This window comes from Tursiops truncatus, chromosome 13 (assembly GCF_011762595.2).
Source record: "Tursiops truncatus isolate mTurTru1 chromosome 13, mTurTru1.mat.Y, whole genome shotgun sequence".
NCBI lineage: Eukaryota > Metazoa > Chordata > Mammalia > Artiodactyla > Delphinidae > Tursiops > Tursiops truncatus.
Window position 1 is genome coordinate 39,778,671 of NC_047046.1, and position 17,911 is coordinate 39,796,581.

Consider the following 17,911-nt stretch of genomic DNA (forward strand, 5'->3'; position numbering starts at 1 on the left):
CCATTCATTTCATCTCTATCCCCACCCCACGGTAATATTTAAGGTATAATTGCAGAGGATCTCTGGTTAGCATTTTGTGTTCCCAACGCCCAAGACAACTAACTCACCTGCACCAGGTCATAGCCGTCCTCTGGCAACGGCTTTGGTAGCCCAGAATATCTGCAATTGTACCTCTTATCTCCAGATGCAATTCCACATTCTCCATACCAAACACAGGACTGTGAAAATACCTACAAAAGTCAACCCAAAACTCGCTTCATTAGGGCCTCAGGGATAACACAAAGTTCAACAGCAAAGGGCACCCACTCAAGCCCCATTCACAGAAGCTTCCAAGGTTACCTGCAAAGCCAAGTAACAGCAAGAGGCACTGGTTAGTTTAACATTTTGACAAATATTAATTAAAATAGACCAAAATGGACTTGTCAAGTCAGTCAGCGAAGGAGGTAACAGAAATTCCTTATTTACATGATTTCTACTTATTATTTATTAATAAGAGGAAGCTACAGTTCCACATAAGAGTCACTAACAATCAGTGTAGAAGAAAGCAAGATAGTATGTGAGTCTGTGATTACTAAGGCTCTATTTTTGCACATCTGTATAAGGAACTGTGTCAGGTCTAAATAATGAAAGATCATTTGCGTATCTGTTAAGGTTAATTAATATCAGCACACCATGAGTATTGTGAAGAAAAGACCGTAAGGAGGAGAAGAATGAATACCTTGTCCTCGAGATTTAAGTAAAAGGCAAGAAATGTGCTCACTTTAAGGAAAATCCCCTCAGAATCTTAAAAACATAAAACCTCTTGTGTAAAGATTTCTCAAGAGCCACTCCTATTCCCCACGTGAGTCACACGGTGGGGTTGGGGGGAGGAGGGCACCATGTGACTCATCCCATCAGCAAGGCCGCCGAGCTCCACCAAGCTGGCCAGGGTCACGGCCGGCATGACCCTGCAATCAGCTATCGTGTAGGGAAACAGGGACTGTTGAGAAGCAACCATGGATCCCAAGATACCTGTTGGAAAAGTCATTTTAAAAAAATCGGCATAGAAGCAAGAGAGTGAATTCTCTCCAGGGGCAGTGGCACGTGGGCCGCACACTGCAAGGAGTTAAGCTGGGCTGTGTTGGTCGCCGGCATCAAGACACAAATCCCACAACAGGCCTTGAAAACATGAAAGGAAAAACAGGCAGGAGGTTGAGGGGTGTTGAGAGGAAATCTAAGGGCCCAAATGACTTGTCTCTGAATTCATTCTTCAGATTTTTTAAAACAGAAATTATGACTTACCCCATCTTGTTTCATTAAAAGTCATATGTTTAGGCCACAAGGAGGGGAAATTATACAAATGAGGAAGCAACAAGCATTTAACAACACCACATCCCAAACCTCTGGCAAGAAGTTGCAAAATTCCACCATTTCTATATAAGAAGACTCATAATTATGTCCATAAACCTAGCGAATCTAGAGAAAGTACTGCCCTTTCCAAAACTCTGGGTTTCCCACTAAAAGGTCATTATCCATCTACTGAAGTTTGAAAAGGCAAATAAGCTAAGGAGGGGTGACAACTGCTGATACTGACCCGTAATTTACACACAAGGGACACGTCCCTTGGACTCCCCCTCACAGAATTCTCAACAGACCAACAGGGCAAGCAGGTCCCGGCCAGGGGGCACTCTGGCACGTCACCCACAGGAGTGGCAGGAATCCAGTCATAAAAACCCAACTCTGGCATGACTAACAGGACGGACATCTGGAGTCTAAGTTCCCCTTCCTCAGCACTTAGCACTCTACGGGAAAATAAAGATGACCCAATGCTGTTTGGTTCCTATTTACAAGATCATCCTTTATAATCTACACCATTCGTTTCAAAGCAAAGTTGTTTCCACCCACCAAGTAGAAGAGATGGGGCGGGGCGTGGGGTAGGGAGGAAGGGCTGAGGGTTGAGCTTGAGGGGCGGGAGATCAGGAGTCCTGGGTTCCTCAATAAATGTTGAGCCTGGCTGCACCTGGAGCAGGTAACCTGGCTGAGAAGAGCAGGAGTCTCCCACCTGTGAACTGCACTCAAAACCCCGCTTACGTCACAGTTCTGGTGTGAACACTGAATGCGGGAATAAAGGAGGAAGTGCTTAGGAAACTAGAAAGCACTACCACTCAAACGTAAGGAATTATTCTTAATGTCTTCCAACTGTTTGGGACCTCACCAAAGAGGATCCAAAGACCTGAAGAAAATAAACTGCTCGTGGTTTATTTGGGGCCAGGAAAAAACTGGGCTTGAGTCACTGCTCTTAGGTTTGCTTTCCCAAGTCACCTACCTAAAGAAGCATGAACCGGCGGGGCCCAAAGGTACTCACAGGCCACTCGCTGTGTGCCAGGCACTGTTTTAACTGTTCTTACATATTAACCCAATGAATCCTTACAACAAATGCACGAGGGAAGTTTTTTGTTTTGGCCATACCGCACGGCATGCGTGATCCTAGTTCCCCGACCAGGGATGGAACCCGTACTCCCTGCAGTGGAAGCGCAGAGTCTTAACCACTGGACCGCCAGGGAAGTCCTGGGAGGTGCTATTATGCCCAATTTACAGATGAGCAAACAGAGGCAGAGAGGCTAAATAACTTGTCCCAAAGCAGCAGAGCCAGGATTCAAACCAGAACATTCTAGTTCCAGAAACAGACTCTCAATAAGATATAATCAACCCTATAATTAAGGTCCTCCCTCAAGGGGGTCCATCATCCATCCCTTGTGCAGGCCGGTGCGCCTGTGCACTCACTCACACGGCTGCACAGGTGGGGAGGCCTCTTCCCCACCTCGAGTCTCTCTCCCCGACTCCCCTCGGCTCACCTACAGCTGAAACCCGAGCATCTCCTTCAACCGCAGGCCCCGCTGGTGCCGAGGCCCCTGGGGACCTCCACCACCTGGCTTCCTCCTCACCCACGTGTTCAACCTCATCTCTGTTTTGGTCCCTTCACCTGCTCCTGCCCATGAAGCTGCTCCATTTCACCCTCCCGCTCAGTCAGACCACCCCCAACTCCTCTCCAGCTACACCTCCAACCGCCTGCTGCACAGCCCAGGTGCTCAAAAGGAAACCAGTCTTTCCTCCATCGCCAGGCCCTCTTCATCAGGGGCTCAGGCCCAGGTACCTTTCCCACCAACCTCCCAGGAAGCCTCGCCGGTGCAGCCTCCCTCACCCCTTCCCCCCCAACCCCTTCCCTGCGAGCCCACAGCCATCCTCTGTCCACCTCATCACCTCCCACCACGTGGTCTGCTCCCATGGGGGTACACCACGCCCACAGCACCCAGGCACTGGATAAGGGTGCCCCTGTCACCTCAATCCCGCAGCAGATCTGTGAGGCTGCCACTAAAATAACACCATTTCACATATGAGGAAACTGAGGGTTACACAGGTAAAGTGACCCATCTGAGGCCACATCTGAGAACGGCAGAGCCAGACCCGACCCAAGGCCTGGCTGGTTTGGAAGCTGGAGCTCTTACTCCTTATGCTGCACGAGGGTCACTCCTCAGCGGACCACTGACTAGGCTGAGCTCATCTATGCAGCCCGTCAAGAACCCAGCTGACATCCGAACAACTGGGGTTTCCAGGCTCCAAAGTGCCACGGCCCAGCGGTCGGACTTTATCAACGAAGACAACGGCTCACCTCAAGATCCCTGGGAGATGTCCTGGAATGTCAGGGCAGCACAAGCCGACACCAAGACTAAGGGCACGCCGAGCAATCAAGGGCTCAGGTACAGGCCACGTACTTCCTTTCTCAGGGAAGCAAGGTGTCTGGGTGAAAGCTGCCTTTGCTCTGATACAAGAACAACTGGTGCTGACTTCACACCAATGATACTCACCTGGGGAAGGACATATCCTGCCCGATACTGAAATAAACCCACCAAGGCTGGAGGTCTGACAGAGCCCAAAGGGCACCAGACGGCACGTGAGCTCAGCTCTAGAGATGGACGGTGGTAGTTGCACAACATGTGTTGTACCTAATGTCCCTGAACTGTACTTTAACTTCAAATGGTCGATTTTATGTGTATTTTATCACAATACATGAGCTCGGATGCCCTTCACCATGTAAGAGAAAAGCCCAGTGGCAAGGACTGCAGACAGCACGTTCTTGGTTACACTGAGATTAAACTGAGAAGGGTGACCGTCAGTTGAAACACCATGGGTCTGAGCGTCATGCGACACAGCCAGAGTCTCTAATAACAGGTGTTGTCAAAGCTCCACTTGGGGTCAGTGGGGGACAAGCTCAAAGAATGATGATTCTTCACAGTTCATCTCATGGGCACTGACCAGTCTTACAGAGCTATTCATGACCACAAGAACTGTCTTATTTAAGCATTTAAACATTTGACTGATTCCTAAAATGTTAAATGAGTGTAGATTTTATTTTCCTTAATTACAGAGCACCCACCCATCACAAATATTCAAACATTACAGGTGTATATGCGATAACATTGGAAGCTCCCCCTTACCTCTCCACTGCCACCCCATTCCTCAGGTTTAACCAATGCTAACTTATTAGATCTAGGTCTTCCGGGCTTTCAATTCCCTCCCACAGGCAAACCTGTAGAGATATATCCACGTAAACACACACAAATGCAGTAACTTTTACATAATCTCTACTACCTTCCGTGACTGGCTGTTGACTCTACCTGAACTGCCTCTACATGTATTTCTCGGGGTCCCCAAGGCCGGACTCCAGCCCTTGTCTGCCCTCCCTTGTTTTCTCCACACATTTCAGTCCACCCCCATCTCGGAACGGCCTCCCCGTTTACAAGCCTTACCCAAGACTCACTGCCTCCACTAAATTTAACTCTGACTCCTATCACCTGGATCTGGTCATGGTGCTCCCCCGTCGGGTGAGCTGTCCTGGGGCAGAGGCAGGTTGGCCCCAGGCAGCACCTGGCTGGTGCTCACGGGCATCCATCCTCACTGCTTGAGTCAGCAGGTGTCCTGCACCCAGAGCTCAGGCGAACCATTTCTCTGTGACTTACATTCCACAAGCTCCCCTGGGGATCCACCAGGACACAGTGGATAAACTTTTCCTTAGAGGACCAAATATTAAATATGATAGGTTTGTGGGCCCTAAGGTCTCTGTGCTACATACTCAACCTTGTCTGCTGTAGCTCAAAAGTATCCACAGACAATGGGTAAAAGATGGGCGTGGGTGTGTCCCAAGAAAACTATCCACAGCTACAGGCTCTAGCCAGGTCATAATTTGCTGGCTCCTGCTCTAAGATCAAGGAGAATTTATGAGTATCACAAAGTTGTGCATGAAGGCAGAAGTTGCAAGGGTATTTTCTTGCCTTGGTCTCGAATGCCCTGTGAGGCCACAGAATCCTAAAGGGCAGAGCCCAGGTGTTATACTTCCTTTGAAATTTTCTATAGTATCTCATCCAGTGTTCACTCATTCAGAAACTGTCAAAACGTACAAGATGAGTTAAAGGAGCTTGACTGGATTATGTAAGAAGTTGCTTTGGCTTTAACCCAGAATTTAGTAGTGACAAGCCTAGGCTATCTCTGCTTTTAAAGGTTAGGCCACATGGTTATTTCACAACATGCTCTAGAGTTTAATTATTGGATATATGACTGCACAGGGAAGCATCTTTCAATAATAATAGGAATAGTTCAGGAAAGTTAAAAAAAAAAAGCCCCTTCTGCTACGTGTCAGCAACTCTAGCAGCTGCTAAACAGACTCTAATTGGGAGCTCCCTGAAAGCACATCTTATCACATGGAGAAGCTCTGAACATCAGCAACAGAATTCTATACTCCAGGGTGAATATTAACTCATGTTCAAATGCTTAATGAACATCAACTGAGTGCCAGGCACAAAGTTGAGTGATTTCTCCCTCATTGCCTCGTTTATTTCTCAGACACCCCATGGAATAGTAGTATCACAGAATTTTACAGGTAAGGAAACTGGAGCTCAGAGAGGATTCTCTGAGGTCACATGGCTCATAAGTGAGAAAACCAGTAATGAGAAACAAGATTTTGAATGCCAAGTTAAGCATTCTCCCTCCTATTCACCTCCATACCCACCCCACTAGCTGCTGCACTGTTCAAACTTCAGCTCAGTTTGTACATGGACGTATCCTTAGATTGTGACAATGTGCTAGGGATGGGCTGTCCCCTCCACTATCATCCTACACAGGTGTCCCTCTTTCCACACAGCCTTGTTCAGCTGCAGGACTAATGACTACCATTTACATACAACTCTAGGCAGCTGTCAAGTCCTGACTCACTTTCTCAGGACCAGTGACTGTCCTCAGCCCCAGGCCTGTACCTGGCCATCCCATGCAGATGCAGTGCAGGGCCTGGGCCCCTCACCTCTGTTGCTGTCCTGGATGAGTAAAGCTCACGATGGAACCTGGAGACACACCCAGCTGCAGCTCTGGCGAGGGGTGGAGCTGAGGGGCTGGCCTGGCCAGTCAGGATAACCCAGGAGGCGGTGGCCCAGAGAATCCTGTCCAGAGATTAAGCTGCCTACTGTGTCCTTTGGGGTCAGGTATGCAGACCAAACAAATATGACAGGACATTTGGGGTGGAGGCTGGTCTACTCTGACTTTTATTGACGGAATTCTCTGGAACTCTGTTTTATAGCCAACCTGGGGTAGACATATCCACATAACAAAGGATAATTTGTGTGAGCACCAGGAACGCCTTTAGATGGGTATTTTAGATATATTTTTCGAGTTAGATGGGCTCAGCCAATCTTCACTTTACAGATAACCCCTCCAGCTTGCAGTTTAACTGACTTGCCCAAGGTCACACTATTAGTTAGTCTTAGACATTTCTGAGCTCCCGCACTCACAAGTTTGAAAAATAATCCAAAAGCCACAAGGCTAAATCAAAACCATGAAAGTGGATGGGGGTGTATACTGTCCGCAGGTGTTTTCCTAAGGAATGTTCACACAACGTGACAATTGAACCAAGGGTCAGGCCAGTAGGCTAAATCCACCCCTGATCTATCACAGGCTTTTGGAGAAGCCACACTGGAGCCAGCAACATGCCTTGAACGTTACTGGCCAAGTAGAACATCTGCTAAACACCCATTCAACAGAGCTTGCTAAATATGAATAACCTGGCAGCAATATTCTGAATTTGAATAAAGCAGAGCCCGGAAGTCAGAAGACAGTGGCTCAAGCCCCAGTCTGCCATTTACCAACTATGACCTTGAGACAAACTTCAGCCTTAATATCCACATCTGTAAAACAGGAAAAACAGCATCACACCTATCTTAAGGAGTCTTGGGAGGTTAAAACAAGACCAAAGGTGTCATCGCAATGGAGTACTATGCAAAAATTAGGTAATTCCTTTTTCCTTAGTCTCTTGTAATCCAGGATGCCATTTAAAAATATTGAGATAATTTACATACCATAAATTCACCATTGAAGTGTACAGTTTAATGGTTTTTAGTAACAATTGGGTAACTTTCCCCCCTATTTTCTCCAGTTTTCCTTTCATCCGCCCAGTAAGCATTAATTCACCCTCCAACACTCAGCTCAAAAATGGACTCCCCATCACATTCTGTCCCTTTATTAGAGCACACTTTTCTTTGCATTGTAATTTTTTTGTGTATCCACTCGTCCTCCCATCAACTATGAACAAGACAGGGATAGTAACTACTAACTTTTACATAGCACTTTACAGTTTGTAGACAGACCACTTTCTGCCTAGGTGATTCTTTTGATCTACTAGTGTATCCTACATTGCACTCACTTCACATTTATGAAATTACTGAATGACGGTAATTTGAGTTCCTCCGTGGCCCAATTCTAAAGATTCCCTCACAAATCCCCCAAGAGCACACTTGCATCAGAGAGAGCAGGGGTTTTTTGGGTGTGTGTGTATGTGTGTGTGTGTGTATGTGTGTTTTAAAGTTTTCTTGCCAAAGCAAATATTCTAAAGACTGAAAATAACAAGCATGTTCCAAGCAAAGGAAAGCCTGTCGGGCCACCGTTGATCTTTGCAATCACGGAGACAACAAAGGCAAATCCAATTCTGATCTCTAGTAGCCTCGGAATGCCTCACCGATCTTATCCCCTCACCCAAATCCATGAAGGCCAATGATTTGTTGATTCAGGCCCTGCTGGAGATGGTAAATATAGTTCTTGCCCTCAGGAGCCTGCAGCACGGCAGTTCATTCAAACAATATTTCTCTGTCTTTCCACAAGCACCCTGAGGAGTAGGTGAAGTTGTTAACCCCATTTTACAGAGGAGGAGACTGCCTTTGCCCAAGATCACTCCTGGTAAGAGGAAGAGTCAAGACCCACACCAGGTCTTTTAACTCCAAGTCTTGTGCCAGGCCGTAAACGCTGCTGCTGCTGGAGCAGTTTAAACAAAGATTGAGAACTTCAGAGTGAAGGCATTCTAGTTGAGGGAACAGAATAACAATGTCACAGATGAAGATGCTTTTGAACTGGGCCTTGGAAGATGGGCAGGGTTTTGACAGCAAGTAGTTTATTTGGCTGGAGAGCTGGTGCCCTTCACAGATCTGTGGGTGAAAGAGCAGACGAGGCACCTGAGATCAGGTTAGAGACAGCCCACTCCAGGCTCCCGCACAGGTAATGTGTCATCTGTAACACACCCCTGAAAGCACCCCTTTTAGGAGGAGTGGAGGGAGGGGAAGGGTTACCCAGGAAAGAGGATTCTTTGTTCTGGGTAATATGACAAACACTGAAGGAATACAAAGACCTATTCAGCAAGGCGTTTTCTTTCTGCCCACTTGCTAATAATAAAAAGCCTCATTTTCCCTTGATTACTTATGTTAGTAAAATAACTGATCACAGCATCAATCAAGGAATGGGAGAGACTGGGGAAGATTACCCACATTCGCTCCAATTTCAGAAAGTTATTCTTCAATGCTCTCAGGCTGAAAGATTAACCCATTCCCCATCTCCTCAGGAAAAGCAGTTTTAATGGCTTAATTCCTACCCAGGCCTCATTATGGTGCAAGTCCCTCAAGAAAAAGCTTATAAATATTACAGTCAGGAGAGACGCGTACTACTTCTCAAAACTGCACACATTATTTGGATGAGCACAAGGTTTAAAAACCACGCAGTCTTAGTAATGTGATTTCATCATCTGTAAAACTTAAAAGTTAAGGAAAGCAAAAATCCCCCACCCCACAAAGGTATTTCAGACTTTGTGAAGGACAGTTAGTCTGCAATTCCGTGACAGAACTTTACTGGTGCTCAGACTCAACCCAGACGAGCTGCTTATCACTGGTGAGAATTCTAAAAGCGGGAACCGCCCGCCCCCCCCATCACATCTCAGGTGTGAGGAAATGCAGGTACTGAAAGCCTCTGCAGACATGAGGGAGCTAATCTTAAAAATATCAACACGAGGGTCTCCAGTTCATATTTGCAAACCCTCTCAAGGCTTCCAGGCATCTTGCAAGAAACTTGTGACCAACCCCTGACCTATCCCAAAAGTCCTAGGAGGAGAGGCACTCATTTACCATCAGCCCTGGCTGCTACCTTGAGGTAAAAGGATTTCAGAGATAAATTAAAGCTACTTAACCATGTGAAGCCTGCCTGTTAGATCCTAACCTAAAACTCTCGGGAAACTGAATAGCTGTATTTTCAAAGCAAATAACTGCTGCTATTTCTTGAGTTTTTACTACAGTGATGCGATCTCTCCAAACATCATTATGCATGGAGGGACCTCAATAACTGTATGAGGAATTGCTTATCTTCAGAAAAAGTGAGGCTTGAAAGAGTAATGAGCCCAAAGCCACAGAGCTAGCAGGCGGTCTACCGGTTGACCCCATTCCAAAGCACCTCCCCGAAACCTGCTTTCCTCTGCCTCCCCTCCCCACCAGGTGTGTGCTCTTCCACAAGCCCACACCCCTGGCGACGCCCACACGCACACACAGGAGGCCCTTCCCGGTCAGCCACACCTACCCCCCTGCTGAGAACTATGCAGACGCCTCAGGAGAGCTTTTCCTGGTGCAGGAAACCCCTTGATCTGCCTTCCCCTGGGATTCACTGCCCCCTCATCACTGACACACCTATGAGTAGGCACGAGAACCTGGGATTCCCATCCGGATCTGGTTTAATCAGCACTAAATCCTTAGACATCCCTCCGGACACCCACAGTTTTAAAGGATAAAACTGTAGACACACAAATAGCAGCGAGGCGCTCATGCCCAGGGCTTCTACCAAACCAGGGGAAAGCCGACCCAGGGAGTTCCAGGCCCCTCCTCTCCACGGCTGGTATTGCGAAATCCAATTAACCCGCGCACCTGTCGGCCTCAGCTTCTAGAGATGTAAAGGGAGTGGTAAGAAGTAACTTGCACTCTTTAGAAGACCAAGCTGCCCTCTGTAAAGTACTTAGGGCTGTTCCAATCTGGGGCCTGACGGATTGCTAACTTTATCTCCCCTCCCTCCTTCAGCTTTAGGGGAGGAGGAGAAGAAATAAAGTGGTCAGATCTTCTAAACACATTTACAAAGAATCCGCGTGCCTCTGGCAGCATTAAGGGGGGAAAGGCAGGTTAAATAATACGAACCCTATTTCCTCTCCGCCCATGTTCTTCCTCCTCTCTTCACCCCATACCCTAAACCCAGAAACGAGGTGACCACAGGTGAAAGGAGCTCCAAACAGGTCAAATAAGCAGCCCCCAGTTGCCACCGTCTTCCAGACCACAGGGAAAACCGCGTGGCCGGAGAAAGGCACCGGGGAGCTGTGGGGGGACCTCCAGGAGCTCCATCGCTAGACCAACTTCCCCGGGATCCGCTGGACCCGCGGCTGGTCCTCTCTGGGGCCGGAGGCGCCTGAGCCTCTGCACAGCCCGCAGCCCTCCCCGCCTCGCGGCCTCACCACGTCCCCCACAGCCTGCCCGGGTCGCCGGCGGCCGCTCACCTGCGCCGGGCAGAGCAGCAGCAGGAGGAGGCCGAGGGCCGGGCCGCACGCACTCATGCTGCCCTGGCGCCGGGCTGCAGACGTCAGCGAGGGTAGGCTGGCAGGCTCCGATCGGCGTCCGAGTCTGTCGGGGTCTGGCGCCGCCTGAGGGAGGGAACAAGCGCCAGCTGCGGCTGATTGCGCGCGCAGGTCAGGAATGACGATGGCGTCGTCGGCTCCTCCCACTTTTGGGCGGGGCCGCTGCCGGCACTGCCTGGACCCGCCCTAGACCTGTCCTGGGGCTGGACCGGCCCGGGGTGGGGAGCGGGACAGGGGCGGGGCTAGTCGGGACCCGACCGCCGGATCCCACAGCGCCCTCCCCAGTCCCAGCTCGGCACTTCGCCGTCCTGCGGCGCTTGGGGGCGCAGCCTCAGGCCAGGGACTCGCAGACCCGGGCCCCTGAGCATATCCGGGAAGGATACTTCTGGAGCTGTCCCAACGGCGTGTGGTTTGGATGGTTTAACTCCTTTCTCCCCTTTTTGTCTTTCCTCGGTTGGAGACGGTGGGCGAGGTTTTAGCACATGGGATTGCGTGCGGACTATCTTCCCACTTAAGACCCCACTTCTCAGCGGGTCCAATTAGCACCCTAAGCAAGTTCTCCTTCCAAACCCAGTCACCCAAAAGGAATCCATGCCTGGGCACTTCTAGCAAAGCGGGGGGCGGCGCCACGCAGTGGCCTGACAGTGTTGTGATCCGAGAGCTCCACGGGCAGTGCGTGGCTGTGGACGATGCCTCAGAGCTACCCAATCTCTATTTTCTGTCCTCTCAGCCCACTTTTGGAAAAGCGCTAGAACCGCACCATCTGCTGGCGGAGCCAAGCGTGGCAGGGAATGTGCGGACGTCAGAAGAGCCCGCCACCAGCCCGGGGGGAGGTTTGACCCAGAGGTGGGACCAGAGTCCGTTAAGTTCTAGGTGAAGTGAAGTAACAAAGATAAAGAAGCATCTACGTTTTTAAGTCTTACACTTATTATAATCTTTTTACATTTATTTTTGTTATATGTATTTCTGGTAACATTTTCCTTCCCTTATTAAAGGTAAGGAAATGCATGTATGTATCTCTTCTCCGCACAGTGGAAGCCGGTTTACAATGAAAAGACTAAATATCCATCTGTAGCAATAAACAAACCCAGTGAAGGTAGGACCATGATGCAGGTGACATTCCCATCCCTACTCTACAAAGCCTCTGATTCAGTTACCAATTTGCCTCCCCACCTCCTCAGCCCTGAAATGTCCACCTGTCTGGCTGGGCACTGAAACTATAGGGATTCCCTCTGGACCTTCAGCCATGACGACCCCCTGGCCTCAGGCATCTGCTTGCTCTCAGGCGCCTGGTGCTCTCGCTGATGATAAGGTAGTATGCTTCATGCAGAGATACTCAAATTGTTGTCACTGAACCAGCTGGCAGCACCACCACCTGGGAATTTGTTAGAAATGCAAATTATGGGTCCCACCCTGGACCCACCGAATCAGAAAGCCTAGGGGATGAAGCTGCCCTTTTTAGTTTAACAAGCCCTCCTGGTTGTTCCAATTCACATTCCAATTCAAGAACTACCTCTGTAATGTATTCCCTGGATCCTGGTGGGTTAGTTACCCTTCCAATATTAGCAAAGTCCTTATGGGGGAAACAAACAAACAACCTTTACTAAATAATTGACTTGAATAAAGGTAATTTTAAGCACCACATGAAACATTTCTGGGATGGGCAGAAATTTTGATACCCAACAAATTGTCTACTATTCACCAAAATAGTAACTAAAAGATCTTTTAGCTATATATATTTTTTCTAGTTCTGTTTTTTTGTACAGCTTTGACAATATCCAAAAGGTTAGAATATATTTTAAAAATAAACTATCATATTTTGAAGAGAAATTTGTTTTGCTCATAAAGTAATCCATGCTCATGGTGGAAACTTTGAAAATACACAAAAGTTTACAGACAAGAATAAAAAAGTCATATATAATTCCACCATTATGGATAATCTGTGTCACATCATGGTGTATTTTCTTCTTCTCTGAAAATTGTTTTCACTCATAAAGAAAAAAAGTTGCCTGCCATCCCAATTCTACAAGGATTAAGCCTTTAACCACTGCAGTTGCTAATGTGTGCACCCTGAGGGGAATTCAGGATGGAGAAAAACTGGAAGTATTCTGTGCATCGGATATACTGACCACTAGGTAGCTAAGATACGTAGCTAAGGAAAAATTTCAAAAAGACCCTAGATTCTTTCATCTTCCCCTACTTAGAAAAGCACTAAAATCATTAACTTGAAATGTCCGTTCTTTGTGATTAGCAGTGATCTTTTTATGCTTGATTACAAGTTTTTTTCCAAGCAGAAAAGTTCACATACATCCTGGTTCCTCCCTTACCTCTTTGGAGCAGTTTCTCAGAGTTCTCTGAGAGGCTGTCTCCCAGGCTCTGGTCCTCAGTAAGGTCCCCAAATAAAACTTGACTCACAACATTTACATTGTGCGTTTTTTAAAAAATATAGATTTATTTGTTTTTGGCTGTGTTGGGTCTTCGTTGCTGCCCATGGGCTTTCTCTAGTTGCGGTGAGCAGGGGTTGAAGGGGCGGGGGGGGGGTGGCTACTCTTCATTGCGGTGCGCGGGCTTCTCATTGCAGTGACTTCTCCTGTTGCAGAGCATGGGCTCTAGGCGCGTGGGCTTCTGTAGTTGTGGCTCGAGGGCTCTAGAGCACAGGCTCAGTAGTTGTGGCTCACGGGCTTAGTTGCTCCGTGGCATGTGGATCTTCCAGTGTCCCCTGCATTGGCAGGTGGATTCTTTACCACTGTGCCACCAGAGAAGTCCTACATTGTGCATTTTTATTTCAGTTGACACACGGTTGAGGTCCTAAGAGAGACTTTTTGTTTAAATAATACTCAATACCACTGTCATTATAAACACCATTCAGCATTGATTGCATAAAAATAAAGGACAAAACAAGAGGGTCAATGAAATTATTACATGTATGCATCTTTATAAATGTGCAGAAACATCCTCCAGAAAACACCTATGTATTCGAAAACATGTACGTGAATAATATATGGATGGGCTTTTTAAACAAGTGGGAGCATACAGTATACAGTTTACAGCTTACTTTTTACATTTAGCAATATGTTTTTCCACCTCCATACTTTTACTAGCTTTATGGATTTCATTGTGTGTATATGACATTTCTGAAGCTAGCACTGTAGGCCAGTCTCAGAGCTGTGCCTAAGTCAATGAAATAGATTTCACCACCAAAAAGTATTTCAAAATGACTTAAGCCTCAAAATTGCATTTCTGAAACATGGGAAGGGTTTGTATATCTCTAGTAATATTGTATAAATTCACCTTTCTTTTTCTTATGCCTCCTCACATTCCTGAGCTTGTCTGGATTCCACAAAGCTTTGCATCTTTCTGTGCCCTCTGCTTTCCTCATGGTATTGCATCACAGAAGTCTAAAAGCTATTGAACATTTTCCTTAGGGAGAGAGATGAGAACGTTGACCCAAAACAAATTTCTTTTTACCTAGCAGATGGAAGGGCAAGGCTAGAAATAGTCTGTTAATAGTTTTTGATCCATTACATAATTTATTTAATCAATCTCCTGTTTTATGTTTGGTTTGTCACTTTTGTTACAGGAAACAGTGATGCAGTGAACATCCTTGTACCTAAAACTTTACAATCATGTACAAATAGAACTGTCGGAAAAATGTATATATTGTTGGATCAAACGAAATGTGTATTTTAGTTTTGATTATTGCCAAATTGCCCTCCAAAGAGATTGTAATTGACACCTTTGCTAACAACATATGGAAGTACTTGATTCCACCTCTTTGCCAACACTTATCTTTGCCATTCTGTTAGGTGAAAAATAGTATCTGTGATTTTAATTATTTTGTTTCTTATTTTAAAAAATATTATGATGCTTTAATTTGTATTTTATTAATTATAAGTGAGATTAAGAATCTTTTCATACACTTATAAATTTTATTTCTTTTTCTGTATTCTTCATTTTCTGTTAGTTTTTTTATATTGATTTGTAAAAACTATTTATTAAGAAAATTCACCTGTTGGTATAGCAAATGCAGTGCAGAAACTTTTAATAATTTACTAGTTTACAGGGTTATAAAAAATTATTCCATATTTTCCTTTAGAGTTTTAATGATTTCATGAAGATATTGATCCATCTGGAATTATTTTGCTGCAAGGAGTGATGTAAAGATCTGGCTCTCCACCTCCCCCCAGAGCCTCAGCAATCAGATGGACACCTGCTCTTCTTAAAGTCATCACTGGTTCTTGTGTTGCCAAATCAATGACAACTCCTTTGTTCTCATCTCACTTGGCCTCTTAGTAACATTCAGCAGATGATCACATATTCTTCATAAAACATAGTCTTCTTTAACCCTCATTCTCCTGGGTTACCTCATTGGCTAAGCAACCACTGCATCTCATTTTCTAGACTAGGGATGTGATTTGAGCAGGATATTCATGTTAATAAAATTTTATTCCAATAAAATAACTTTGAGTTCTTCTAATATAGAAGCTTTTTTTTTTTTTTTTGCTGCTGCTGCTGCTAACTTGAAACCTGCAAAGTAGGCAGTGATTCAAGTGGTCAAAGAAAAAAGAATGCCTAACCTCTGCACAGATTGCAAGCTTGCCTAGTTTCTAACTTGAAGGCTGAAATTCAATAATAGGAAATGAAGATAGAGCTGGGCCTTTGGGGTACTACTGACTTAATCTGGTGATACCTGAGACCGTTCCTGTTGGACTCAGCATGTCTTCACTTTGCTCTTTTTTTTTTCCACTTTTCCCTCCTTGTATTAGTCAGCTTAGGCTGCCGTAACAAAATACCATGGACTGGGTGGCTTAAACATCCGGAATTTATAACCCACGGTTATGGAGACAGAGAAGTCTAAGATCAAGCTGCCAGTGAGTTCTATTTCTGGTAAGCCCCCGCTTGCTGGCTTGCAGATGGCTGGCTTCCTCATTGTGTGTTCACATGGTCTTTCCTTGGTGAACGTATGTGGAGAGAGAAATCTCTCTCTTCCTCTTTGTAGAAAGTCAAGGAATCCTATCGGGTTAAAGTCACACCCTTATGACCTTATTTGACCTTCAGTACCTCCTAAAACCCTGTCTCTAAATAGTTACTTTGGGGGTTAGGGGGACATATAAATTTGGGGGAGGACACTGTTCAGTCCATAGCACACCTCCTCGTGCTCAGGGCTGGGCTATGACTTTTGTTGACTCTAAGTGCCTTTGCCTTTGGGGGCCCCTCCCTCCTTAAAAAAAAACACTTAAAATTATATTTTACAACTGCATTTGGTATGAAGATGGATATAATCCAAGCTGATTTCATTATTATATATTTATTATTATTATATTTTTATATTTTTCTTCTGATTTTAAAATAAATTGATGTTAAAACATTTTATGAGACCTTGAAAGTGTCGGGGGCCCTAGGCACTAGGCCTACTGGGCTTAATGGAGAAGTCGGCCCCACTTTTGTAGACATTGTAAATTTTGCTAACAGACAGCCCCCAAAAAGGTCCAGGAAGAGCAGCTAGAGCTGACTCTAAAAGCACCACCTGTAGACAGTCGGAGGATGACCAGTTCAACACAGGGAACAAGAGAAGGTGACCAGCTCACACCTGTCTCCCTCCGTCCGACTACACACTGCGAACACATTTTGGTGAAATATAGGAGACCTTGAGTTAATACTTCTGCCAAACATCTAGGGAGTTTCAGGTTGAGTGTTTTTGACAGCCTCTTTTTGGTAATAGACTTTTTTCTTTTTTCTTAATATATAACCCATATATAAAGTATATAAAACTTGCCTGTACAGTTCAATGAGTTCTTACATATAATATACTTATATTATCTATTACTTGATAACCAATTATCCCAAAATGTAGTAGATTACAAGAAGAAACACTTACTATATCAGAGTTTCTGTCAGCCAGGGATTAGTGTGGTTCTGGGTGGTTTTGGCTTGTGAGGTTGTGGTCAAGATGTCAGCTGGGCTACATCATCTGAATGCTTGACTGGAGCTGGAATATTTGCTTGCAAGATGCTGCTGGCAGGAGGCCTCAGTTCCTCTCCGTGTGGGCTTCTCCACAGGGCTGTTGTGTGTTCTCAAGACTTGCAGCTGGCTTCCTCCAGAGTGAGTGATCCAAGAGAGAGCAAGGCAGAGCCTCAAGTCAGTGGCATGCCATCACTTTTGCCATATTCTGCTGATCACACCGAACAGTCCTGATACAATGTAGGAGGGGGACTATACAGGGACAAGAATTCCAGAGGAGGGGAGCATTGGGGACCTTCTTGGAGGCTAGTTACCTCAGATCCATGTAGCCATCAACCAGAGGAAGCCTATAGAACATTTTCAGGACCCTCATGCCTTTTCCCAGTCAATATCATCCCCTCGTCCAACCAAAAGACAGCCACGATTCTGACTTCCATCATCATAAATTGCTTTTACTGTCTCTGAACTTCATGCAAATGGAGTCATATTCTTTTGTGTCTGGTTTCTTTCACTATGTCTGTGAGATTCATCCACATCACTTATAGCAATAGTTCATCTTTTTTTATTGCTCAGTAACAGTCCATTGTATAAAAATACCATGGCAGACATTTGGATTGTTTCCAGTTTGGGCTATTATAGAGTTGCCATGAACATTCTTGTACAGGTCATTTCTTTGAAATAAGCCCTCAGTTCTTTTGGGTTCTGCAATAGAGTTTTGAAACTCCATACTTAAGCAAGCCAAATTTTACAGACATCTTCATTTAAAATAGCTTACAGACACAACTCATGACTTCAGTGTCAGTGGTTTATGAGGGTTCAGGAATGGGTTATTTTTGGTCAGACTTATGGTAAAGTATTATTCACCATACTAAGGATACTTGAACTGGTGATTAATCCAGTCATGGGTTGCGGTGTAGCTTACACTCGCGTAGGATGCTATTAGCACGGGGATACCTTGAAACATGGCTGTCAGTGGTTTTCACTTGGCATTCCCTGATCTGGAGG

General features: G+C 45.8%; 1 protein-coding gene across 4 annotated transcripts in view; it reads right to left on the reverse strand.

Moving 5' to 3' along the window:
- NPC1 (NPC intracellular cholesterol transporter 1) overlaps window positions 1–11,128 on the reverse strand; it is a 47,616-nt gene extending 36,488 nt beyond the window's left edge. The window contains exons 1-2 of one of the 4 annotated variants that reach the window (XM_019930516.2): window positions 10,868–11,128; window positions 108–230 (exon numbers count right to left, since the gene is read on the reverse strand). In XM_019930516.2, coding sequence (XP_019786075.1) covers window positions 108–230; window positions 10,868–10,924 — 180 coding nt within the window. In that variant the 5' untranslated portion in view covers window positions 10,925–11,128. The remainder of the gene's footprint in view (window positions 1–107; window positions 231–10,867) is intronic. The other 3 variants (XM_019930517.3, XM_033837621.2, XM_019930518.3) reach the window with 3 other exon arrangements.
- Between the last annotated feature and the right edge of the window lie 6,783 nt (window positions 11,129–17,911).